Source organism: Cervus elaphus, chromosome 18 (assembly GCF_910594005.1).
Source record: "Cervus elaphus chromosome 18, mCerEla1.1, whole genome shotgun sequence".
NCBI classification, from domain to species: Eukaryota; Metazoa; Chordata; class Mammalia; order Artiodactyla; family Cervidae; genus Cervus; species Cervus elaphus.
The window spans coordinates 82025565-82052284 of record NC_057832.1 but is presented as its reverse complement, the minus strand read 5'-3'; the positions used below and the strand labels follow the sequence as shown (position 1 = coordinate 82052284).

Here is a 26720-nt window from a genome sequence, read left to right as displayed (position 1 = left end):
ATTAAAATAAAGCAGATTTCTCATTCAAAAAAAAGCAAGTGAAAACACAGTGTCGCAATATAAAGTACTAAGAAAAAACTGACCAATCCAGCAAAAATACACTTCAAAAATGACAGTGAATTAAAAACTTCCTAGAATATACAAAAGCTGAAATAATCTATCACTAACTGACACTACAAGACATGTTAAAGATAGTCTGAGCAAAAGGAAAATAATATTAGATGGAAATATAGCTTTACACAAAAGAATGAAGACCACTAGAAATGGTGAATTACACGGACAAATAAGTAAGGTCTTTTACTTCTTACTTAAAACTCATTAGAAGATAATTAACTATTTAAATAAAAACTGATAATGATACAATGTGAGGTTTAACGTAAGTAGAAGTAAAATTTATGGTAAAACAGCTCAAAGCTCAGGAAAGGAGAAATGGTAGTACATTACTGTAAGGCTCTCATAATATTCACGAAATAGTACACTATCACTTGAAGGCAGACTGTGACAAGCTAAAAAGGTATAACATAAACCTAAAGCAACAACTAAAATAATGAGTTGTAGGTAATAAATACAACAAAGAAGATAGAACAAAATTATTTTAAAAGTTCAATTACTGTTAAAATGGCAAAAAAAGAGAAAAAGCAGTAATAAAGAACACGTAAGAGAAATGGAAAACAAGCAGCAAGATGATAGATTTAAACCTCAATATATTAGGAATCACATTAATGTAAATAGTTTCAACATCTTAATTAAAAGGCTGCTGCTGCTGCTAAGTCGCTTCAGTTGAGTCCGACTCTGTGCAATCCCATAGACGGCAGCCCACCAAGCTCCGTCGTCCCTGGGATTCTCCAGGCAAGAACACTGGAGTGGGTTGCCATTTCCTTCTCCAATACATGAAAGTGAAAAGTGAAAGTGAAGTCGCTCAGTCGGGTCCGACTCTTAGTGTCCCCATGGACTGCAGTCTACCAGGCTCCTCCGTCCATGGGATTTTCCAGGCAAGAGTAGTGGAGTGGGTTGCCACTGCCTTCTCCAAATTAAAAGGCAGGGATTGTCAAATCATATTTTTTTAAAAAAGAATAGAAAAATATAAAATGCTAGTGTCAATCAAAGAAAAGCTGAAATGACTATATTAATAAGTAGATTCCAGATTAAAGAATATCCCCAATGATATCCATCTGAGCCACCAGGGAAGCCCCAAGATATAGAAAAGCACTACATAATGATAAAAGGGTAAAAATCAAGAGAATATGACAAAGTTACATGTTTAATAACAAAATTCTCAAAATATATGAAACAAGAACTGACAGAATTGCAATGAGAAATAAGCAAACATAGATAATCAGACATTTCATTACCCCACACTGAATTGTGTCCCCACAAAATTCATATATTGAAGCTTTAACCTCCAATGTAACTATGTTTGAAGTTAGGGCCTTTATAGAGGTAATCAAGGTAAAATGAGGCCATGAGGGTAGGGACCTAATCCAATAGGGCTGGTGTCCTTATATGAAGAAAAGGAGACACTAGGGAAGCTTGGCACAGAGGAAAGTCCATGTGATGACACGGTGAGAAGGTGGCCACACAAACTAAGGCAAGAGGGAGGCCTTAGGAAAATCCAAACTTGTCAATACCTTGATCTTGGACTTCCAACTTCCTGAACTATAAAAAAATAAACTTCTGTTGTTGAAGACACCTAGTCTGTGTTATTTCATTATGGCAGTCCTAGCAAACTAATATAGCCTTTCTCAATTATTAATATTATTTTTATAAATAATTGATAATTACTGCAGAAAATAAGCAAGGATACATAAGCTTTGAACAATATTATCAATATCTTGACCTAACTGACATTATAGAACATTTGACCTAACAGCGGCAGAATACCCATTCTTTTCAAATGCATATGGAATATTTAGTAGACAAGTCTAAGAAAATTTTAAAGTATTCAAGTTGTACTAAATATGTTCTCTGACCACAATGGGATTAAATTAGGAATCAGAAACAGAAAGATCTCAGTAAAAATCCCCTAAGTATTTGGACCTCAAATAACACACTTCTAAATAGTGTATAGATTAACACACCATGGCAATGCACTGCTATTACATACTTGTTTATATATTTGTTCCTGCTTTTTTCAAGAGACCATATACTTTTCGATAGTAGGGATCCTGAACTCAGTGCCTACAAAACAGGAATGAAGGTGCTACTATCATGAAGTCCATGACATTGGCAGGGCCCTTCTGGGCTGTAACCATAACCAACACTGCTCTACAAATGGAGATATTAGGATGCGAGATCAAGACCACGTAGCCAACGGATAAGGAATGTGGGCTCAGACCCAGTCTCCACTCCAGCCTCATGCTCAGACAGGAGTAGACATTCAAGTAGCTGACACACACAGCCCTCTATCATAATCCCCCAGCTGGCACACACTTTTCCTCCCTTATATTTCAGTTATTTCTTTACAGCCTTCTCTTTTGTGTAATTTCCTACAGGCAGGACACCAGGCTCTTATCTATTTGTCTTCCAAGGCCCTGCACAGTGCCTGGCACCCTCAATTAATACTTGTCGACTGAATGAATTGGCTGTATTCTGTGAGCCAAGAGGGGATACTGTGACGTTTTATTCCTTACAAATACCTTTATTACAACCAGGGAGAAAGAGGCACTGTGCTCCTGTGGTTTTCCTGCCGGCTGGGCCACAGTTAGAAACCTGGAGGAAGGAAACAGCAGAGGCGCTGTGTGGAGGCCGAAGCCATTTCAGTGGCTGGATGGTGGAGGAATTCATTTCAGATAGTGTAATAACATCTGCTCACGCTTCATCTGTACATAACATCTCCATTGTGAAGTGAGCCTAGACGGGATTAGGCTGCCTTTGTTTTCACCTGATACTGTGCTTTCATTTCTCCCAAAGAGGCGGGCCCAATGAGTGCACGGGGGACAGGGGAGGCCAAAATGCTGAAGCATTTAGCAGGCTCAGTTCAGGAATCTAAATTGCATTTAATTGTTAGGAGCAGACAGTGGGAAGGGTAGAGAGCAAGGCTGCCAGTTCTACAAGGACTCCCTGAGGGGTTCAGGGTAATTAGTGCTGGTCTTGATGGTGAGGTCTCTTTTTAGAAAGAAAAATCTCTGCAAAACTGAGCGAGGAAGTGTTCCACAGGCGTGCAGCAGGGTAACCTTTTGCTCTGCTCTGCGAAAATGCAAAACCTCACAGTTCCTCTCTGCTCAGTTCTCTAGGCTAATGTTGCAGTGGCAACAGTTACCCCCACAAAGCCTAAACCAGCACAATCCAAGCCTCCTTTCCTTTCAGGAGAGAGGATTTCGGTGTGTGTTTTCCTACCTGGGAAACCTTCAGTAGCATTCGAGGGGGGCAGACGCACTGAGCAAAATCACCAAGCAACCTGACTCTGAAGTTAAACGCTACAACTTCCCGGCGTGAGGAGAGCCGGCCCCAAACCTCTGGAGTGATCCTGCCCAGAGATGCCTGCAGCCAAGGGACCCAGAGCACGGGGACATCTTCTGCCTTCCGCACACGGTTCCCAAGCTTCTCAGGAGTAGTGTTTGATTGTTAAACTAAAAATCAGAATGAGCACAACTCAAAGTGCTGTGAAATGGCTGACATTCTGACAACTTCTCACTCCTCAGAACCTTCATAAGTTTCCAGCAAAACGAATGCAATAAATGCCTAATTATTAGACTCAGAGAGGGGACTGTTGAACTTAGTAGGGAGCCGCCTGTGCATCTGCTCAGTTTAAGTCAAGCGCCATGGAAGACAGTCCCAGGACCAAGGGCTGTAACATGGCCCTGGGGAACTTGCACTTCTGCAACAACGCTGGAGCATCCTCACACACCCACAGAGTTACAGCACCCTTTTCCTCTGCAAAGAAACACAAGCTAGAAGGGAGTCCGTGAAACTGCCAAAGTTCTGCTTCCATTCCAGCAAGGGAGGCCAAGGAAGTGTGTTCAAGAGGGAGCTGGATTCAAAAATTAAGACCAAAGCTGTCTCCCACTTCACGTGGGCCCACCAGGGCGCCGGCCTCCCACCAGTCAAAGCTCTACTTTCCCTCGCTCGTTCTTTCCTGCTCAAGTAACAGGCGCACACACGAACACACACGAGACACGCGTACACAGACAAGGACATACGCGCACTCGTGGACATACGGGCACGCGCAGAGACCAGGGCACAAGCGCGAGCGTGCACGCGCAGACAAGAGTGCAAGGGCACCCGTACACACTTGCACACCGGCGCGCAGACCGGGGTACGCGGGCACACACAAGCACACGCGCGCACCAACCCAAAAGTGCTTCCACTCCCAGGGCTTCCATCCTGTCGCAGCTCCCAGTTCCCGGCGCGCCGGGGTCCCGGTTCCCTGCGCCCCTCCCCCTCGCAGAACGCCCACTCACCTGGCGCCGGTGCCGGCGAGCCCGCGCCCCGCGCGCGCACCCTCCAGGCGGCCCCGGGGTCAGGGCGCGCAGCCGCATGGCCGTCCGGGCCCCCGCGAAGGGTCGGGCCAGGCGAGGAAGGCCGAGGCAGGCGCCGATCCCTCCCGGGTAGCGATGCGCGGCAGGTACGCCTCCTGGGCCCCTGTGTCTGGGAGTCCCAGGAGAAGTTCGGCCCCGGGAGCCCTGAAATGAAGCGGTCGCCAACTCCAAGTCCACTCGGCCGTCAGGAGTCAGATGCCGCGAACAAAAGCCAGACGAATGAGCGCACGGCCCCCCGGCGCCCCTCCATCTGACACGAATTAGCGCTCCCTTCCCCCCGCCCCTGACCGCAGCTCCGGAGAAGAGGAAAAAGGTTTCTCAGCCAAACCCAAGAAAAGTGGCGAGGAAACGCCTCCTAGGACAGGGGTGGGGGGCTCACCCTCCATCGCCCTCCAACGCCCTTGGCCCTCCCACTGGATTACCCCCGCCTTTGGCTGGGGTACAGCTTGACTAGGATTTCAGACCTCTCCAAGAATGCAGATCCAGGGACTTAAAATCAAAAGCCGCAGGCTGTCTGGCTTTCGGGATTTTAAATCTTCTATATTGTCCAGTAAACTTGCATCTGTAATGGTCAGTATCACCGGTAACCTATACTGCTAGCAAACAGTGGCTCTGGAGTGGAAAGAAGGAAAACTCTAATACAGAAAGGTTTTCTTTCCAGTTTGCCTCTTCAACTAAGAAAAACAAGGAGCAGCCTTGCCAAAGTGGGATGAGAAGCAGGTAGAGGTTCCAGCAAGCTCAAAGGAAATGACCAATGGGCCTTCCCGTAGCTGGGGTCTGGGATCCACAGCACCCCTCCCTGTCCTTACTATCCAGAGAGCCATCCAGCTCCCAGCAAATCACAGCCGAGTTTCCTCTCTGGGTCTGTGATTTTAGAAGGAAATTAAAAACCTGTTTTTAATTTATTTTAAGGAGATAAAGGTGACTGGGATCGTGGGGAAAGGGTCTCACATGAAGAGGAAGCCAGACACCTGGAAAGGGGAAGGGTCCCTTAGCCTCATGAAGCACAGCACAGAGGGGGAAGGTGGGCCTGATCCACAGACAGAATGGCCCTTTGCCTGTCAGACCCCACAAGACTGAGTCGTCTTGGGCAGGGCTCATGGACCAGTGGCTCTTAGCTCTCCACCATGAGAAGGTCTGGTGACATTCCTGAGAAGGGGTCCCTTGACAGTGGACTTGTTCAGTGGAGACCACCTCCTCCCTTCTGTGGGGTCCCGTAGAGGAGGCCGCATGCAGAGGAGCATGTGTCCTAGGGAGCTGGGTGGTCTCAGACCTGCCGGCTCACTGTGTGCATAGCTGTGCCGTGTGCTCTCGTGGCTCAGCCTGCCTCCATGCCCAGCCCAGGGTACAGCCGCACTAATGCCCTGTGTTGGTCTAATGCTCTGACTTCAGATCTTCAACTCCGCTTGCAACTCCAAATGTCTTAGCTTTGGAGAGCACTCTGGGTGGGCTAGACCCTGGGCCTTTATGGTTAACACATGTGCAAATTCCAGCCATCAATTCAAAGGCCGACATTAACCTCTCAGGTTCTGGCACCAAATACCCATCTTTCCATTTCTGGGGGTGGAATAGCAAAGCTGCTCTTTGACTTTCAACCACACACCAAAAAAAAAAAACCAAAAAACCAGAAACACATCATTGTGGCTTCTGACCTGGCAGCCACCCATTCATTCTCATTTCACCTTCATCCTTCAAATAAGAGTATATTCATCTGTCTCTATATTCATTCATTCATTTGTTATTTTCTAGATTCATTCATCATTATTCACTTTTTCTATAAAGGAGTCAAACTTTAGTTTTTGTAAACACCTCTCAGTTCTATTTCTTCATACACATCCCTCACCCCCATGTGATCACAGGATCCCTAAGAACACACATCTGTATCAGATTTGAGTCCCCATTATTGAGAACAAGATGGAGCCCAGAGCTGTGTCTACAGGCTGAGCTAGAAGCCCACTCTTATGTTGTCTGAGGGCACACAAGGCAAACATTTTCCCAGGAATCAGCTGGATCTATCACCAGTCTCACGCATGGAACCAGCAGGAGGAACCTCGATCATAGCAAACAGGTAACTTGCAACATGATAAAACTTGAACTCATGGACGGGGCTGCACACTCTATGGGGCCCTTGGAAATGATGGTCCTGATCACCAGCGTACCTAGGCCCATGGTTGCCAGGTTGGAGGACAAAATAGGTGACAGGTGTTTTCATAGGGACACCTGAATCTCCTCTGATTCAATTAAAAAATACATCATTCAGAAAATACCCACAATTTATTATTAATAATAAATACATGCATGCAATCACATCTCACAGATGATAGATAGCACAGTGGGCTATCACAACTCAGTGAGAATCAGGGATCACAGACAGTCCACTGAAGTCCAGAACACCGGAGCCCAAGTGAACTTCCCAAACACAAACCTGCCAGGACTCCCCGCTTTGCCTGCTGGCCCCCTCTTCAGCCCCCTTTCCCTCTAGCCTGCCACACCACCCCTCAGAGGCAAGCTGAAGCATGAGGGTTTGGGGCCAGCTTGGCCTAGGGACCAAGCCAGCTACTCCAGCCTTGCCAGACACCCCACTATTGCACTGCGAGCCTAGCCTGCCCCTGGTAAAGTGACAACCCTCCTTGCTTCTTGCTGGCCTGACATCTGCTTCTGAATTCTGGCTGCACCGAGTCCCCAACAAAGGAGGTTCTTCCTGCACAAGATGGACTTCAGGGGGCCTGGGTCCAGATTTTGAGGGCAAAGCTCCACCACCAGGCCTCAGGGCTATATCACCAACCCAGACTGGCCTGGGGACACAAGCTCAGCAGTAAGTCCAACCCTAAGACGAGATGCGAGGTTGGCCCGTCCGGGATCTAACTGAATGGAGGCCACTCCCGTAGGCCGTCCCAGAATGCTGATGAGCAGCCTGTGTGCCTGGCATTGCAGGGACTACGGTGACAAATGACTCTCCTTTACCCGACGGTGAGAATGTCTGTATGTGGCATTATGAGGGGGGCAGTGAGCCCACTCATGGGACTTCAGGGAAAATAGATGACAGGTGGGCTGAGACCTAGAAGAGAAATGGACATTTTTGAGTCAGGAAAAGAACCAGGAGACCATAAAACAGGGTGTTTGCGTGAACGGAAGCACAGCATGCATTTGGGGCATGGATGGCAGGCAGGCAGAGTCCGCGTCCTAAGAGCAGGCGTGGAGAGGAAGGGGGCCCCACAAGGCAAGCCAGGGCCCAACCCTGAGGGCAGTGGGAGTCTCTGGCAGTGAGAGAGGAGGAACCACGTGAATATACTGTGTCCTGGGACCACTTGGCGGAGAAGGAGTTTACTAACACAGGAAGGGAGAATATTTCAGTGACAGCCATGCTGTGGGACTGGAATCAGATGCTGGTGTAACTCATGTTTTGAATGCAGAGACACAGATACAGAAGTGAAAATCAATGCAAATGTGCCCATGCACACACACACCCATGCACAGGCATGCACCCATACACACAGAGGCACATATAAACTGCCTACACTCCCCAGCTCTGTCTGCGGTGGGGGAGGGAGCACCTACAGCAGCCCCCAAGAGTAGTGGTTACATGCAGCACCCACATCCCTGTTTCCCAGTAAAAGAAATCAGGGCTCCCGGAGACATGGCTGATTACAGATCTGAGTCAGGGATAGTACAAATGCCATAAGGTAAGGGAACGCTTCCGGAACGGTGGGGCTGCATGACCAGGGGTCTGAGTGGGCCTGCAGAGGCTGTCCTGGCCAGACCTGGGACAACCCGAACATCAAAATAGTGATAATACTGGATTGTGTGTGTGTGTGTGTTAGTCACTCAGTCATGTCTGACTCTGCAACTCCATGGACTGAAGCCCGCCAGGCTCCTCTGTCCATGGGATGCTCCAGGCAAGAATACTGGAGTGGGTAGCCATTCCCTTCTCCAAGGGATCGTCCCGACCCAAGGATCAAACTCAGGTCTCCGGCACTGCAGGCAGATTTTTTATCATCTGAGCCACCAGGGAAGCCCCTAGCCCCTCCAGAAATCCCAGTTCTGCAAGATGTTGGCATCCAGCTGTTGGCAACCAGCGGAGGCTTTGGGAAGTTTAACCTAGTGAGCAGTGCTCCACCGTCACAGCAGAGCCGACCTCCTATGGGTGGTCCCAAACCCAAGTTATTTCCCCAGGCCGGGTGTGAGGATAGAGGCATCTCATCTGGCCTGTCCCTTCTGCTAGAGCATCCAGACAGCCCTCCTGCGTGCCTGGGAACTGGCCCCTACAGGGAGGGTGTGGATGGAAAGGAGACACTGACAGAGCACCCTCTGAGTCACCAAGCTTCATCTCTGGATTGAACCCCAGTCTTTTCATTCCTCCATAGTTCTGTGAGCCAAAATGCCCAGTATTCCCTAGCTTTGACCAAATCTGTCTAGACCACATCAGGAACTCTGGGTAGGGATTCTGGCCTGATACCCTACTCTGGGTAGGCCCACAAGGGTCCAATGTTGCCTCCTCCGAGAGGCAGGGCCGAGATGGGCTGCAGAGGCTGCAGAAGAGACAGCGCCTCGGGGCACTCGACCTGCTCTACTCCTTGCTGTGTGTCTGCTGGTTTGTAGTCATCACCCAGGGCCTCCCGTTTCTTTGTAGGCTAACGAGAAGAATCAGCTCACTGCCGACCTCAAACAGTCCCTGTGCAGTTCACCCCAAAGCGGAGGGGCTTTGGTGTGATGCCCACCAAATATTCTTCCTCCCCTGCTAAGTCAAACCAGTCAATCCCAAAGGAAATCAACCCTGAATATTCATTGGAAGGACTGATGCTGAAGCTCCAATATTTTGGCCCCTTGATGTGAAGAGCCAACTCATTGGAAAAGACCTTGATGCTGGGAAAGATTGAGGGCAAGGGGAGAAGGGGGCAACAGAGAATGAGATGGTTGGATGGCATCACTGAATCAATGGACATGAGTCTGAGGAAGCTCTGGGAGATAGCGAAGGACTGGGAAGCCTGGTGTGCTGCAGTCCATGAGGTCGAGAAGAGCTGGACACAATTTATCAACCGAACAATGACTCCTGCTAAGACGGGTCCCTGCACAGCCAGAAGAGTTTGGAGGACTAAGGTGAGGGGCCCCAAGCAGACAATGAGGAGAAAAATCACAGTTTCTGAGAAAGATGCGGTATTTTCAATATAAAGTGAAGTAAAAGTCGCTCAGTCATGTTTGACTCTTTGCAACCCCATGGACTATACATTCCATGGAATTCTTTAGTCCAGAATACTGGAGTGGGTAGCTTTTCCCTTCTCCAGGGAAGCATCCCAACCCAGGGATCAAACACAGGTCTCCCACATTGCAGGCAGTTTCTTTACCAGCTGAGCCACTGGGAAAACCCAAGAATACTGGAGTGGTTAGCCTATCCCTTCTCCAGCCAATCTTCCTGACCCAAGAATCAAACTGGGGTCTCCTGCATTGCAGGTGGATTCTTTACCAACTGAGCTATCAGTGAAGCCCTCAATATGAACAAGTTTTAACTATTTCTCAAGTCTTTTTAAAAAGCAGACATTGCTTCTGTTTATCATCATCACTGTGAATATGTATCTGCAGTCCCAGGATAGGTGTGAGGCAGGCACAACTGGGTCTCATCTTGTTGTGGGGAAGGTAGGACTTTGGGGTGACTCCCCCATATCTGGGTCACCCTCAAACTCAGTGAGGCCACGATGGAGCTGGGACTGCACCCAGCCCCATCAATGTGTTCTCAAAGAGAGTTTAATAATTAAAATCTCTGATTTAAATTCCAACAAAAGCAAGTTTCCCAGCCTGGTATGATGCTCCTGACTTGAAGTAATCTCTCCTTCACCCAGATCATGCCCCAAGATGCTTCCAGCACATGAAAAGCGCATTTCCTATAAATAACAATGCTTGTTGCAACTCAGAAAAAAAAGACTGCAAAATCTCCATCCAGGCCCAGAGAGCAGGAATCAGCGTCTACCGGAGGCAGACACTGTCTGTCCAGGTCAGACAGAAGCCACACTGCCTGGGCACTGCCCCATCACAGGCTTTCTCTGTGTGTCCCCAGGCCCCACCCCCATGCATAATAAACGATGCGTGTCCTCCAGGAACCCAGGCTGTGCCGGATACACATTACTGGAGGAATGAATGACTATAAATCAATAAAGACAGATGCCAGGTTTTAAGGCAGTGGTCACTAGAGGCCACACCCCATGGTCACACCTGGGTTGGGCCTTGGAACTTGTGGCCTCATGTCTGCTGCCCTTTGATTTCTGATTAGCTGATTGACAATGATTCACAGCACCATTCACCACCCTTCCATTCTTTCCCCATAGTTCACTGTGTGGGAGGGACAGAGAGTTGATAAAGCATGAAGAGGAAAGTGGCCCCAGTGATGAGAAAGCTTGGGGTAGGGGGCACTGGGAGCCAGACTCAAGATCAGACTTGACTGTGGAGAATATGGGGAGTCAGAGGTTTACTAGCAAAGGGGCAGGAGGGGGCAGAGGGTGGGGGATGGGAGGGGGCAGACCTCCTGCAAAACAGGCCAGCAGAGTGGGGACGGGTGTTTCAACCAGGACCTTAGTGGTGGTGGCAGCAGGAAGAGTGGGAGCTGACTCCAGCGGGGTCACGACCACCAAAGGTGGGCTGGGAATTAAGGGAGAGAGATCTGGTTTGGTAGACGGGACAGAGACCAGGACTTTCAGAGATTGTCAGCACTCACTGGAGGAAGGGGGCTTCGGATCTTTCATTACTGGCATGCTTTTGCTACAGTCTCACCTACAGTGGGGTAGGTGGGGGTGGACCCCTGTAAGCACAGGTCCGGGGCTCTGCTCGCTAGCTCTCCAGTCTCCTCTATCACAAGTGCAGGGTCTTAGGGACCATCTACTGTTCAATCAGCTGACCACGCCCACTGTACACCCACTGTGCATGAGTTTGGGATGGCCTAGGTCAAGGACGCAAGCAAAGGTCACCACCTGAAAGCAGCACTCAGTCTGGCCTCCAGGAAACCTCTGTAAGGGGTGCTGCCACCCACCCGCCTCCACAGTGGGCCCCCACCAGTGCTTAGCCACCCCATGCACACCAACACTCAGAGCCTGTTGCCCTTGGCAAACGAAACGCGTAACAATGTCTTGACCCTTTGCCCAGCTGGCAGGGTGTAAACCTGGATGACAGCAGGTGCTCCTAGCAGCCTTGACTCTCGCTCCCCCGCAGTCAAGCCTCACCAACTTTTCTTCCTGTGCTGACTCCCCAGCAGACACAGAGGCTGCAAGGCACCCATCTTTAAAGACAGCCCCCCTGCAGGCTTCCCTGGTGGTTCAGTGATAAAGAATCTGCCTGAAAATGCAGGAGATACAGGATGGATCCCTGGTCCAGGAAGATCCCACGTGTCTTGGAACAATTAAGCCCATGCACCACAAGTATTGAGCCAGCGCTTCAGAGCCCAGGAGTCACAACTACTGAGTCCACACACACCGCAACGACAGAAGCCCGTGCACCCCAGAACTCGTGTTCCGCAAGAGAAGCCACTGCAGTGAGGGCCTGCACACCTCAGCCAGAGAGTAGCCCACAACTAGAGAAATGCCTGCGTAGCACGAAGACCCAGCACAGCCAAAAACAAATTATTTTTAAAAAATTATTAAAAAGCAGAGACATCACTGTGCTGACAAAGGACTGTATAGTCAAAGCTATGATTTTTCCAGTAGTCATGTATGGACATGAGAGTTGGACCATAAAGAAGGCTGAGTATTGATGCTTTGGAACTGTGGTGCTGAAGAGGACTTTTGAGAGTCCTTTGGACTGCAAGGGAATGAAACCAGTCAATCTTAAAGGAAATCAACCCTGAATATTCATTAAAAGGACTGATGCTGAAGCTGTAGCTCCAATACTCTGGCCACCAGATGTGAAGAGCCGACTCATTGGAAAAGATCCTGATGCTGGGAAAGATTGAAGGCAGGAGGAGGGGATGACAGAGGATGAGATGGTTACATAGCATCACCAATTCAATGAATATGAATTTGAGCAAACTCTGGGAGACAGTGAAGGACAGAGGAGCCTGGTGTGCTGCAGTCCACAGGGTTACAAAGAGTCAGAAACAACTTAGTGACTAACAACAACAAAAATTTTTTTAAAAAGAAAGAAAAAAAGACGGTCCTTGTGTGACCTCCAGCCCCTGCCACCATCATGGCTCATTTCATAATCCTCTTCCAGGGAAACTCCTTCAAGGGTTGGCTAGACTCCACGTCCACTGCCCGGGTTCCATGCCTGGGACTGACAACCAGAATTTCCTCTCCATCCTCCCAAACTGCCCACCAGTCCCCACCTAGCTCATCACACCCAGCTGCTCCTCACCCACCCCAGTTGCCAGCTCACCTGCCTGCTACCCATGTGCCACACGTCCCTCTCCTAGTTCCCAGGCCCCCATGTCCTAGGTACCTTCTCTTTCTTGGGTCCTGCTCTCATCTCCCTCCGATGGTCCTTGTCCCCCGGGCACCTCTAAGTGTCCTGGACTTTTCTGTGTGCAAACTCCCCCCAGCTGTCCCCTCCAGCCTATCCTATCATCGCTGATGACACCCCACGTCCCCTCCAGCCCTTCCCTTCTGACCTGCTGAGTCCCGGGTATCACTGGCTCCACACCTCCACCGGGCCATCCCCTGAGCATCATTAACCTCGGCCCCCCAAGTCAGAACTCTGGGTTGTCTCCTCACAAGTGCCATACGGCCACCCTGCCAGCAAGCCCTTCAAAATGAATCCCGAAAAGACCTTTCTCCGGTCTCTATCCCCACCACAGCTGGCCCCCTATCGGCAAGCTCACTGGCTCTCTGCATCCACAGGCCCTGCCTTAAGGAAGCACAGCACACTCCCCAGCTTTCACGAGCACACTTTAACCAGAAAATGCCAAACTTCTGACCTTGGGTCCATAGACCATTTGAGCCAGCCCATGACCACCTTGGACCTGTTCAACTCTGCTCCTTTCCCACCTGCTCGGTAAGCTGCTGTCTCAGGACGTTTGCACTTGCTGTTCCTGCCACCTGCAACTCACCCACACGGCTTACTCTTCACTTCCTTCAAATCTCTGCCAAAACGTTACCCTCCCTGAGAGGCCTTGCATGACACCCTATGGAGATAGCCCTCCCACCTCGGCCCATACTCACTCTCCTCATGTGGCCTGGTTATCCTTCAGTGTCCTTACAGCTACCTAACTCCTGTCCTGGGGGCATTGTGGATGGGTTTACTGCCTGTCCAGCCAAGAGGGCAGGGACCCCATGTGCCTGGCTGGCGTGGGATTCCCCATGCCTGAATCAGCACTAAGCAGAGACTGAGTGATGAATGAATGAATGAACGTGCTCCTCAAGGCCCTTGGCAGGCCCCTCACTGACCGCCTCAGGTCTCCCCGCCGCGCAGAGCCCAGTTGCTGCATCTGGCCCCTCTGGCAGGGCGCCCACCTGGTCTCCTGTCTCCCCTCTTGCCTTCCACCTGGAGGCCCTTCATCCCAAATGCCAAAACACATCTCCCTGCAGGGCCCTTTCAAAGCAACGTGGGTGAGGTCCACTGGCCCCCAGCCCATTAAGCACATATAGTGTCCCATGCTCGCCTCTCCAAGCATGTCACACACATCATCACAGGAAGACCCGTGCCTGTTTGCTGCATAAATGAAGGCTGGAAATGGAATCAGGGATGCTACCCTGGGGTTCCCACCCAGCAGCTCCCGCAGGACAGCTCAGCATACTGCCCTTTGCAAAGTGAAACACACAAAGCAAGACAGTAGCAGCCAGACCACAGGGACCCTGCCCCAAAGCAGAAGCACAAGATATGCGTATGCAGCGTCTCAGTCGGCAAGGCGCATGCAAACAAAATCTACATCTCTTCATGTAAAACATGCATGGGGTGTGCGATTCCACACAGGAACATGTTCTAAAGCAATGAGCACACGGGTAGATCAAGATTTAGATGGAAGGCCATTCCTCACAGAAGTGTGCATAGCAGGAGAAACTGGACGCAGCTCCAATATCCAATGAAGAGCCAACTCATTAGAAAAGACCCTGATGCGGGGGAAAACTGAAGGCAGGAGGAGAAGGAGATGACGGAGGATGAGATGGTTGGATGGCATCACTGACTCCATGGACATGGGTTTGGGCAAGCTCTGGGAGATGGTGAAGGACAGGGAAGCCTGGCATGCTACAGTCCATGGGGTCACAAAGAGTCGGACACAACTGAGAGACTGAACAACAACAAAATTTCCTGAGACAATTTGATGGCACTAACACACGGGAATCTTTAAGAGTATACCGTCATAAAAAGCAGCGATCAGATCCATACTCACTGACATGAAAATACTCATGATATATTGAGAGAGGCACAAAAGAATCTAAGTTTTGATCGTTCCCACCAGTCTTTCCCCACGTTGGGGGCATCTTGCCACCCCGAAGGAGAACTGGTTCTGGGGTAATTGAGATCCTCCTCCAGGTTCACTCCCAGCCCAGGAGTGTGAACTCACTCTGCAGAGGGGCAGCCAGGGCTCAGCCTCCTTGGGCGCCACGTAAACACAAGGAGCATTCCCTGGAACACCCGGCCCCCAAAGGAGTTGACTCTTTGCAGTGCCCCCACTGCCTCTTTCTTGACAGGCAAACAGGGCCCCCTGCCACCCAGCAGACAGACAAGCCTAGGGCCCAAGCCTGGGCCCCGCTGGGTCCCTCCCCGTGTGCGCATCCCCCTCAGGACCCTGACCACGTGTCCATGTGCTGGCGCTGGATGCCAGCAACAGAACATGAACGAAATAAAGACTTTGTCCTCACAGGGCCTACATTCCAGGAGGTAGCCAGGCAGGCAACAGAGACAACACATGGCATATGCCAAATGCTCGGGAAAAAATTAAGCCAAGTGAAAAAGACAGAAAATCATGCCAGGGACATGTAACGGCAGGGTGCTTCTTCATCGGGGGCGATTTGATATTTTATATACAGGTGACTGAGGGGCTTCCCAGGTAGTGCTGGTGGTAAAGAACCTGCCTGCCAATGCAGGAGACATAATAAGAGACAGAGGTTTGATCCCTGGGTCAGGGAGATCCCCTGGAGGAGGGCATGGCAATCCACTCAGGTATTCTCACCTGGAGAAGCCCAGGGACAGAGGAGCCTGGTGTACTACAGTCCATGGGGTTGCAAAGAGTCGGACAGACTAAGAGACTTGGCATGCATGCATGCACACCCAGAGGACTGAGAAGAAGCCACGGACATAGAAGCCCGAGGACCACCAGGGCCACAGGTGGACAGGAGCCCCTGCCGGTCATGCCCAGGGCAGGGGTGGGGACAGAACAGGCTCCGAGGTGGGAAGGGGACCAGGCCAGTGTAAGGACTTGACTTGTGAGAAACAGCTCACCAGAGTGCTGTGAGCACAGGAGGGCCGTGCTGTGACACAAGAACGGAGGCAGGGAGAGGTGGCAGGAATGTGACAACGCGCCCCCAGCAAGGGACAATGGCAGCTGGTCGCTGGCACCAGGTGGTGGCGGGGGCCAGGCCCGAGGTTCTGCAGCCCAAACCCACTCTGACGTGGCGGGTGGCAGGGCTCTGTCTTGCTTAATGCTGATGTAAGCAGAGAGACCAGAGTGAGGGGACGTACAGATTTTGGCCCAAAACTCCGATGAGGAGACATCCTGAACGAGACAGTTCATTGTCCAGGGAAGCGCTTTGGAAAGTGAAATGACCATACAGATCAAAAACTACAAAAATGGTCACGCTCCTGGCCCTGCTCACTCAATCCCTGTGAATTCCAATTAAGGAGGTGTCGGAAGACAGAGGTGCCAAGCAGGAAGGGGCTATGTCATCATCGTCAGTCACAGCGAGAGAGAAACAAAATCCATAAAGGGACAGAGCCATGCAGTAACCCCAGCACCTAGGAAGAATATGCCAGTGAGCAAATCCATAACCGGAAATATTACATAGACATGAGTCCTCACATTGCAGAGACAATGTAATAACAAAGAATATTTCTACTAAGGCACGTTAATAGGCATTGTGCAAAGAGCTTCAACTATGTATCTTCGTCCAGAAAGACGGATGGGAGGGCAAAGTAGAGGGAAGCAGGTTTCTTCCCTTCCTCTCCGCATACCCACACTACAGCGTTGTGGTTGTATCTGTTGTGGTTGTGTCTTTATCATTTTCTTTTTTTTTTAAGGAAACACTTAAATAGACATTGAAAAGGAGCAGCGAGCTTATTTATTTGCATACACCCCATTCCAGGCACATTCTTCTGAAACATTTCATTCATTTCTTTTTTTCATTATTTTTCCCCTGAGGTTATTTTGGCTGCAAGATGAATTCTCACAAAATAACAGGGGCTTGACAAATAAAAGAACTGCTCAAAGCATTCACATTAACCTTGCCAAGCCAGGAAGCAGTCTGGAGTTCAGTGTGTGAGTGCGCTCCAGAAATGATTTGCCTGAGGAACAAAAACAATAGCAACAACAACCTCCGCCAAAAGGCTCTCTGCTTCCATTTCAGAAATCGACAGGGACTTCCCTGGCAGTCCAGACTTCGCACTTCCACTGAAGGGAACACAGGATCGATTCCTGTTCAGGAAACTAAGGTCCCACATGCTTCCGGGTGCAGCCAAAAGAAAAAAAGAGGGAGGGAAATCAACAATGGCATGTGCATATACCTATACACATGTACGCATTACATACACATGCTTTGCATATGAATACATATAGATATATATGCATACACATGCACACATGTGTACACATAAGACACTCGTTACATAGATGCATGTGTGCATATATGTGTGTACATGTGTGAGCATGAGCATGCAACGTGTGCACAGCAATGTTCATAGATGCACACGTGCAGACACACAGCACGTGTACATGCCTGCCTGCATGCCTGTGTGCACATACACGCACATCCACAAAGGGGGAGGCAAGCAAGTGGGGCTTTTTTGTGAGGGGCACATTCGGATCCTCCTGAACCCTGTTACCTTCTTTTGTAAAATAAACCCCACTGACTACCGGACAGTGAGACATTCCACTTTAAACATGGTCACTGCAGGGGCTTCTGGAGAAACTTTTAAGTCAAAACGTGACCTTTAAAAGATTCCTTTTGAGTTTTGAGTTTTTATTCTAAATGAGCCATGGTTCAAAAAAATATGGAACGCTTCACGAATTTGCGTGTCATCCTTAATCAAACAGAAGTTGACTACCCTGAGGCAGACCCAGGATGTTTTCAATTCCCTGGTCCCAGACCCCAGAGTCTGTCCTGGCTGTCCACAGCCACGTCTCACCCCACCTGCTCACAGCCCATCCTGGAGCATCAGGGGTCACCACAGGAATGTTCTGTGCAACCTGAGAGGACAAAATGACTTTGCTCATCATTTGCTTGAGTTTCTTTTTTAACCTGATAACTGTGCCCTGCTATGAGCTTCTCTCATTGGTGGGAGAACCTCGAAGCCACACTTCCTAAGCAGAGTGAAATAAAGCTTCAGCCTACTTCCCAGACAAAGGCTGAGGAGATGAGATGAGATTTCTGAAGTCGGCATGCAGTGCAGACCCTTGGCCGGCCACCCACACCTTCTTGCATGCCTGGTATGAACACCAGACCCCAGTGGTGAGGCTCCTTCCACAAGTGGGCCGGTCGGGGTTCGACGCTCATGGGTCTTGGTGTGGAGGGTGCTACCCCCACTCCCCCACCTGAAAAGGAGCAGGCTCTGTGCCCATGCTGAATCACCCAGGAAGGCTGCCAAGAGCAGGAGACGGAGCGAGAGCAGGAGGGGGAGCATGGGGGACACCCTGACCCAGAGGCTCTGACCTTCCTGGGAACACCCACCAATCTGAACAATGCTTGAGCCAACCATGGGCTGCATTGTGTTTGGGAAACTTCATAGGCATCTTATTCAAAAGGGTTGACTTTGTCATCTCTCTGGTCTTCACACCCATGTACAGACACAGAATGCAAACGTCTTACTTGAAGGGCCCTGGACAAACGGGCCCTTTACCTCAATCACGAGTATCAATCCTGCCTGTGCCAAGCTCACACAAGGACCTTTTTCCCAAACATGAGTTCTTTTAACCTAGTTCTCCTCCCTACCCTTCAAAGATATCTGTCTTTTAATCTTTCAAACACAAGAAAATATCCACAAGGTATAATGACCAAAACGCCCCTGTCAGTCCACAACATTTTTCCAAACTTTCTGATAGCAACACACAGTAAGAAGTACATTTCAACCAGCATCCTGGTAAAACACATATTGATACATGTATAAAAAAACTGAAAAAAAAATTTTTTTTAAATACCTTACAACCTGTATAATACTCTGGAATTATTTTCATCCTAGTTCATTTTTTTCAAGTACTGAGTGATTTCTCTAGCCACGAATAATTGGAGTGATTCCAAGATGTTTGGAAATAAAAGGGATCTTTTTTCTTTCAATCATCACCACAAGTGGGGTGGTCACCAACTTTCACTGGGAGGGGATAGAGATGCTGTGCAATTCCTGGGGCAAACCCTCCAACAAAGAATTGTTCCACCAAAATGCAATGAAGCATGTGCTAAGGGGTGGCTCCCACTGTTCAAAAGCATGTATCATGGAATTTTCCAGAGAAAGTCTACAAACTGGAAGGATGTCCTATTTCAGGAGCTCAGAGTAGGAGGCGGGTGGTAAGCAGGCCTCCAGGAGATCTGCCATCTTTCTGTCAATCAGTCCTGAGCCTCAGGACCATCCGACCCCCATCAACGAGGCCCCAGCAGGTCTTCCCCCTTCAGACAGGGCAATGCTTCCTGCAAGCAAGAGGAAAGAAGCGCTTCCAATTTCAGAGCCCTGTGTGGGTTCCCAACATAAAAGGGGAATGAGAATTTGTTGTCCTGATGGTAGCAAGTTGCAGCAAGTCCAGGGCACGGGAGATCAAAGGGGCTGGGCCACCTCCAGGTAATCCCCACCAGGAATGTTTCCTCTGCTCACACTGTTTTCTCTTCTTTTCTTAGCCCGAGGCAAAATGCAAAGCTCCCATCTGTGCCCCGCCTTTCAGGCTCACCAGGAACTCCCAGACTCTGGGTGCCCCACCTTCCTCACAAGTGTCCATAGGCACAGATTTCACAGAGCCCAACCGGGTACACTTCCTGCTACAGCTACATGGTGTGTGGGGCAGGAAAGGGCACCAGGTTTTCATTCTAAGGACACAGGGCCGGGGCCCACCTTTGCGTTCACTTACTTGCAGAATTCAATTGTGTTTCCTCCCTAGAAAAATTGGGACAGAATCATCCCAGCCGCACTCAGCGGGAATAGGACAGGGGTGTGACCGGTACAGAGGCACTGGCCTCAGTCGTGGTCCCACGCATCTCCATCCCTCAGTGCCTGCTTGGGGGTTCCCCTGGCGTGTCCCCCTGTGCAAGCCCAGCGAGAAAATCTAGCTCTGACACCAGACGGAGCCTCCTTACAGAGAAGGAGGGGGCTCTGCAGGACCTCCGGGAGCAAGCCCATTGACCAGGGCATGGGAAAAGGGGCTGAAACCTCCTAGAGCCCAAAACCACTCCCCAGCTGGCTGTTTACTGCACTCTTCAAGGCGTATGCTAAGTAAATACAAAACACTGAGCAAGCATGCTCAGATGTATATAATGAGGCTGGAGATTTCCCAGGACGACTGTACCCCAGGATGGCTGTCCCCCAGGGACAGCGTTATGACATTCACCACTGGTGAGTCCCTAGGACTTTCCGGCGCAGAGAAGTGACTAGGCTGCTCGTGCACCAAGAACAGAGACCCAGAGGCCAGGATAGACGAGAGGACATAGGGACATCTTGCCAGCTAAGAGGCGGCACAAGAAACTGACCTTCTCTCTTTGTAATCACCATGACCCACCCAGCAAGAGAGGACAGGCTTCCTGCTCTCCCAGCTTCAAGGCCTCCATCAAGGTCAAGGGCGTGACCCCTAACCCTCCCTCAACACCACATCACAGGGTGTTGAAGGCTGCTCCCACCCAATCTATCTCTGTCCACCCACCCCTTCCACCCATGCCAGGCCCTCCCGCTCGCCACCTGGCGTGTTCTACAAGAGAGGAGGGCTGCAGAGCAGATGGATGGATAAGGACTTAAGAGAGGCCAGTGCAGTGTGGGGCCTTGTTACGATCCTGATTCTAACACACCTACTAAAAAAGTCATTTTAAAGCAATCGGGAAATCTGAATACAGATTTCCGGCAATGTGTGTTAAATCGCTTAAATTGTATCCAACTCTTTGCGACCCCATGGACTGTGGCCACCAGGATCTTCTGTCCATGAGATTCTCCAGGCCAGAATACTGGAGTGGGTTGCCATACCCCCTTCCAGGGGCTCTTCCTGACCGAGGGATGGAACCCATGTCTCACATCTCCTGCACTGGCAGGTGGATTCTTTACTGCTAGCGCCACCACAAAGTAACTACTCAGAAGAGCAAGGACTCTCAAAGCCAACATTCCCAAAATCTTGTGAAATGTCACCTCCCCATCAAGGGAGTGACAGTACGGATCAGAGAAATTTAAATAATATCCACATTGACTGAGTAACTACAACGAATGTGTACCGTCCCCCCAGGGCCTAGGCACCTGTATCCAAGGTTGCCTTGGGAACACGTCTTTGTCCCTGAGAGGACAGCTGCTGACCCAGCCTCAACCACCTGGTCCTCCTCTTCCTCCTAACTCACTAGCGGGAGGGGGCTGTACCGAGTCCAGTGCACGGACGGACCCCCAGATCCACAAGGCAGCACCCTGTCTGCCCCCAGGTCAAGAGGGCATCAAAGCCAGGACTTCTGGGCATCCCTGGGCCCACACTGCCCGCTGGAGATAGCATACAAGCCACATTTTATGTAGTTTTCCAATTTCTGGTAGCCACATTTTGAAAAGAAACAGATGATAGCAATTTTAATGATATATTTTACTTAACCCAATATATCCAAATGGTTATTTTTTTCACCATGCAATCAACACGAACATTACTCAGGAGATATTTCACCTTTTTTTTGGTACTGTCTTCAAAATCTTCTGTGCATATTATGCTGTCAACACATCTCAGTTTAGACACTAAAATTTCTGAGTTAAAGTGAAATATAGTCCCAGCAAAACAATAAAGTTGTGTTCAATGGAAAAATAACAGTACTCTGCTAACAGCTTTTAAAGTTAAATGACTCAGAATTAACAAGGAGTCTGAAATTCCCTTCCCCAGTCACACCAGCCATTTTTCACACACGTGGCCGGCATCAACATACTGGACAAGCAGCTCCGGGCTCCTGAGAGCACTTACTCAGCAGAACCTGTTCACTCATCAGTTTCAGATGAAGACGATGCAAAACGCAAAGGAGGCAGCACAGATGGTCTCTGTGAGGGTGTGCTGAATTAGCAGTGTTGGCGCAGGTTCTATCCAGTCAGGGGAAGCCCAGGGCCCCCATGGTGCCCCCAAGGGAAGCCAGCAGGGGCAAACACACCTTGACAGGCACAAGGGACTGGAATAGATCTGAATGTCTTTTGGCCCTACGGGACCCTAGAGTTCAAGGACTACATTCCAGGGTTTTATCTTTGTATCTAAGTGGTACACTTGGAGCAGCATGCTTATGTTCCTTGGGATGTTCCTCCTGCAGACCTGAGCTTGTCGCACTGCCCCTGGCCAGCACTGAGGCTCTTAGAGGCGTGTGCTCCACGTCTCTACTATGTTAGTTGCAGGATGTGACTGAGGACTCTGCAGGGCCTCTAAAGAGGCATTCCCTCAAGATTCAGACTTGGAAAAACTTGTTTCTGATTCTGTTGTCTGTTTTTCTCCAGTTCATTTATTTTTATCCTATAGATACAATGAAACAATTAGAAACAACTGTTTCCCTTACCCAGCAGGCTGCCAGGAGGCTCACAGCTAAATCATTGTGGTACACAGAATTTTTTAAATATCCACTGAATGCTGACCTTCCATGGGCTACACGGGCTTCTCAGATTTCTATTTTCTCTCTTTCTCTCTGTATTTCCCTTTGAGTATTTAATCATCTTTATATGCATGCATGCGTGCTAAGTCACTTCAGTCATGTCTGACTCTTTGCGACCCTATGGACTATAGCCCATCAGGCTCCTCTGTCCATGGGATTCTATTCTCCAGGCAAGAATACTGGAGTGGGTTGCCATGCCTCCTCCAAGGGATCTTCCCAACCCAGGGATCGAACCCATGTCCTTATGTCTCCTGCATTGGCAGGTAGGTTCTTTACCACTAGCACCACCTGGAAAGCCTCCAGTCTTCACACATACATACTTTCGCACGCTTTTCAAATCATTTTGGAAATCTGGCAAGGCTAACATGGAACTAAAGTTAAAATTCAGTGGATTTAGAACATGGACTTTTCAAAGATGAACATAACAAGCACATTTAAGTCTGTGGTTAAAAGGCCTGTGTCTGGGCATCCTGGGCTCCAGGGGCTGCCCAGCAGGTTCCCACCTAGGACAGCTGCATGCAAGCACCACACTCCCACACAAACACCAGCAAGATTTCAGACACCAGACCAGAGGCCCAGCTCTCAGCTGAGCCGTGCCAGTTCCGGAAATACTCTCTCTTCTTCTGAAACTGAAAGTGAAGTCGCTCAGTTGTGTCTGACTCTTTGCGACCGCATAGACTGTAGTCTACCAGGCTCCTCAGTCCATGGGATTTTCCAGGCAATAGTACTGGAGTGGGTTGCCATTTCCTTCTCCAGGGGATCTTCCTGACCCAGGGATCGAACCCAGGTCTCCTGCATTGTAGACAGACGCTTTACCGTCTGAGCCACCAGGGAAGAATCATCTTCACAAACCTCACAGCCTCCTCTCCCGGCTCATAGATGAAACAGACCCTTCCAAAGAGTAAACCCACCGCCCCAGGATCACACAGCGATTCTTCCACATCCTCAGGCTACAGAGACTTCCGGAGGAAGACAGCCACTCTACAGCCCCGAGCATCTTCCAGGCTCCACACCTGTCCTCACAGCTGGCCACCAGCTCAGAGGAGTGTCAGCTGACAGTCAGAATCAGGGCATCCAGGGAGCAAGTGGCCCACAGACCTTGGGACACACAGTCAGCCTCCGGACTCGTCTTTCGGACATGTGCCCCCAGAGACCCCCCTCTTGGAAGTGCTGCTGAGCACGTAAGCTCACCCCTGGTCTTCTCAGAAGCAAACCTTGACCCAGGACACTGGCCAACAGCACAGCCGGTCTCCACTGGCCTCAGGAGGATGAAGGAGCAGGAAGGAAGAGCCCAGAGTAGACACAGGAGGACATGGCGGGGGCCTGTCCTCTTGGAGGACTCTCGTGGTCACTCAGAAGGTTCTTTTCGGAGGGAACTCTGGAGGAAGAGGTCCTGCGGCCCCAGCGCACACCCACACACAAGGCTCAGAATCAGAAGGAGCTGGGTGATTCCTGAGGTGCCTGCACTGCTGGTATCAGCAAGAGGCCAAACAGTAAAACAATGTGCTCAGTCACTAAAGGGAGAGGCTAGCGGCATTTCAGAAACACCGCCCCACACTTTTCACCCTACAGGGACCTTGGATCAGCATAGATCTCACCGTGTGTGGCCCACAGAAGCTGCTGAAAGTGCTGGCACGCAGGCAGGGCTGGCCCACAGCTTCTGCCTTTGCCCTCTTCAACCCAAAAGCTCTCTACTGAGGAACACCCAGGACCAGTGGCCCTGAGGAGGGACAGGCTGGTGGCCAGACCCCCTGCTGAGCCCAGCCCATCCCCTCACGCCAACCCCAGGCTGCCCCCAACCACAAGAAAAAATAAACCTTGTTGCCTTAATCCTGAGTCTGGGGCGGTCTGTGTCACAGTAGACAACTGGCATAGTCACCCATGCCAAGCTGAGTGGCTGCTCAAGGCCAACAGGAAACCGGGGCCCAAATGCAATGCACTTTGATAGAATATTTCTCCGTTTTGGTAGTGATGGCAAACACTCCAGACACCCTCACCTCCAGGGGACAATGCACTGAGCAGGGCCCAGCTGGTGATCAGTTTGGAAATGGCAGTGAGCCGCTTTCTTTCAATGAAATTCTGCAAAGAATATATCCGGCACCATTTACAATTACTTTTAAAAACTCCAAGAAATGGAATTAGAATTATCTGGTCAGTGGTGGATGGGACAGACTCTTGAACATTCACACCCTTCATCATGGTGAGGTGCCTGCTGCTGAAGTGGGTCACTGGGTGAAGGTCTCCGACCTGCTGTGTGGACACCCTTAGAGATGGTGTGGCTTTTCAGTGGGATTCTTAACTGCCTGCAGAACAGGTCATCAGTCTCTTAGCTATGTGTAGAGACAAGACTTCTTTTAGATTTGCCTGAAGATGAGTAAGAACAGTATTAATAAGTTAAAGGCCTGTCACTTTATCAATACTTTGCATAGGGAAGTAGGTGTCAAGACTGGCCAACTCTATCAGTGCCTGGAGACAATGCATCAGTGGCCAGTTACACACCAAGCTGCCAGCAGGGGTGGAGGAACCCAGATGAGTGCCAAAGACTCCTGCTCCGGGCACCGTGATGGCCACCCCAGTTCCTGCTCCTGCCCCCACCTCAAAGCCAAGTCAGGACTCACTGGGCACCACCAGGCCAGGCCCTCTGCCCTGTGCAAACATCACTATGGACAACAGCATCAGAACTGGGAAACCAGGAACCCCCTGCCTGGGACTCACCCTTCAGGGACTCTCAAACCCCTGGCCAATGACAATGGTTCCAAAATCAACAGTTGTGCCAGCTGCACCAAGTGAGACAAAATATGTAAAAATAGCTCCTAAGCTGAGAGGCATTCCGTAAGTGATGGGAAGAAAATACACTTTCATCAACTTCTTATTTGACCACCATGCTAAGACACACCCTTTACAGAGGCCCTATCACCTGTCTTCCGGGAGAAACACCCTGAGATGCAGGGAATTGAAGGTCACAGGCCAGTAAGCAACAGATCAGGACTTATCGGCAACAGAGAACTCTACCCCTCCTGCCAGTAAGTCCCTTTCAATAAGGACCTTTTCCTGGGGCATCCACCTAGGTCTATTCTAAGCCAACGTACAGAAGGCCTTCCCTGCTTTTCCAGGTAGGGAATGTTACAATCACAGCCCACTTTGTTCAGTACTCACATGTGCCATGGAGTGCATTATCTCATGGGGGCCCTGGGCTGAGGCCAACCAGCGAGGGGACAGCATTGGTAGCTTTTCTGGCACATATTTACCAACCCACATAAGTCTTCCCCTCTTCCACCACAGTCACTGACACAGGAAAAACCTACAACTTAGGCTTAACCAGTCAGTGCAAGGCTTCTGTGGCCCAAGGACGTCTGTTGAATGGCCAAAGAAGAGATGCTCTCTCTCCAGAAGTATGCAACGGGCAATTGACTGCCATCTCATAGTCACAGGAGGCCCACCAGGGAAAGACCGTGACAACTAAAAAGGCAGAGAAGAGAGTTTATGGGCAGTCACATGGTTGAGTTGCTTGATCAACCAAGCCTGATGTCCACATTACTTCTCGTTATTCTACTTATGTTATATAAATCAGTAAACAGCCATTGGGCCTAAACAGCCCTTGACCTCAGAGGCTCAAAGGGAAGTAAATTGTCCAGGATTCCCAAGATAGTACATAGTAATGTTGCTACTTGAATCTTGTCTCTAGTCCAGATTCTCCTCTGTAATGCTTAATTTTCTGTGTCCTTTTAGCTAGATTATGACACCAAGTGTCTATCTACATGTTGCTGTAAAGGTTTTTTCAGATATGATTCACATTTAAATCAGTAGATATCAAGTAAAGCAGATTTTCCTCCATAATTGGGGGGGCCTCATCCAAACAGTTGAAAGCCTTGAGAAAAAACTAAAGGGAAAAGATAGAGGGAGGAATTCTGCTCTAGACTGTTTTCAACGCAAAACTGTAATATCAAAACCTATGGAAATTTCTAGCCTGCCATGCAAACTTCAAACACACCAGCCCCCTCAAATTCATATATTTATCTAGATAGATGATAGATAGATCTATATAGACATGTATCTATAGATATCTGATATACTTGACTGACTGAAACATCTGCTTTAAACCCTAGGCTCTCTGTTGCCTCACTCTTAGTCACGATCAGTTCCCACAGCACCTCCTTTTGCTCTTATGAACATATCCACTTCCTACATCATTTCATGTGTGCACAAAGCTAAACTCGGCTTCTGAGCTCAAAGCAACTCATCTCCCTTTGCATGAAGAGCACACTGTCTTGCATACAAAAGAAGTTCCATCTTCATGTGTTTGATGAAGAATAAAACTATCTTCAACCAGAAGAGCTGG

The 26720-nt window shown here is 49.6% G+C and overlaps 1 protein-coding gene across 3 annotated transcripts in view; it reads right to left on the bottom strand.

Moving 5' to 3' along the window:
• The window catches only part of TNS3 (tensin 3), a 220506-nt gene that overhangs the window by 178152 nt on the left and 15634 nt on the right, over nucleotides 1–26720 (bottom strand). For 2 of the 3 annotated variants that reach the window (XM_043872497.1, XM_043872499.1), the window contains exon 1: nucleotides 4401–4776. The exons of the other annotated variant lie outside the window; for it this stretch is intronic. In XM_043872497.1, coding sequence (XP_043728432.1) covers nucleotides 4401–4478 — 78 coding nt within the window. In that variant the 5' untranslated portion in view covers nucleotides 4479–4776. Of the gene's footprint in view, nucleotides 1–4400; nucleotides 4777–26720 lie in introns of those variants that run through there. 3 annotated transcript variants of the gene reach the window in all.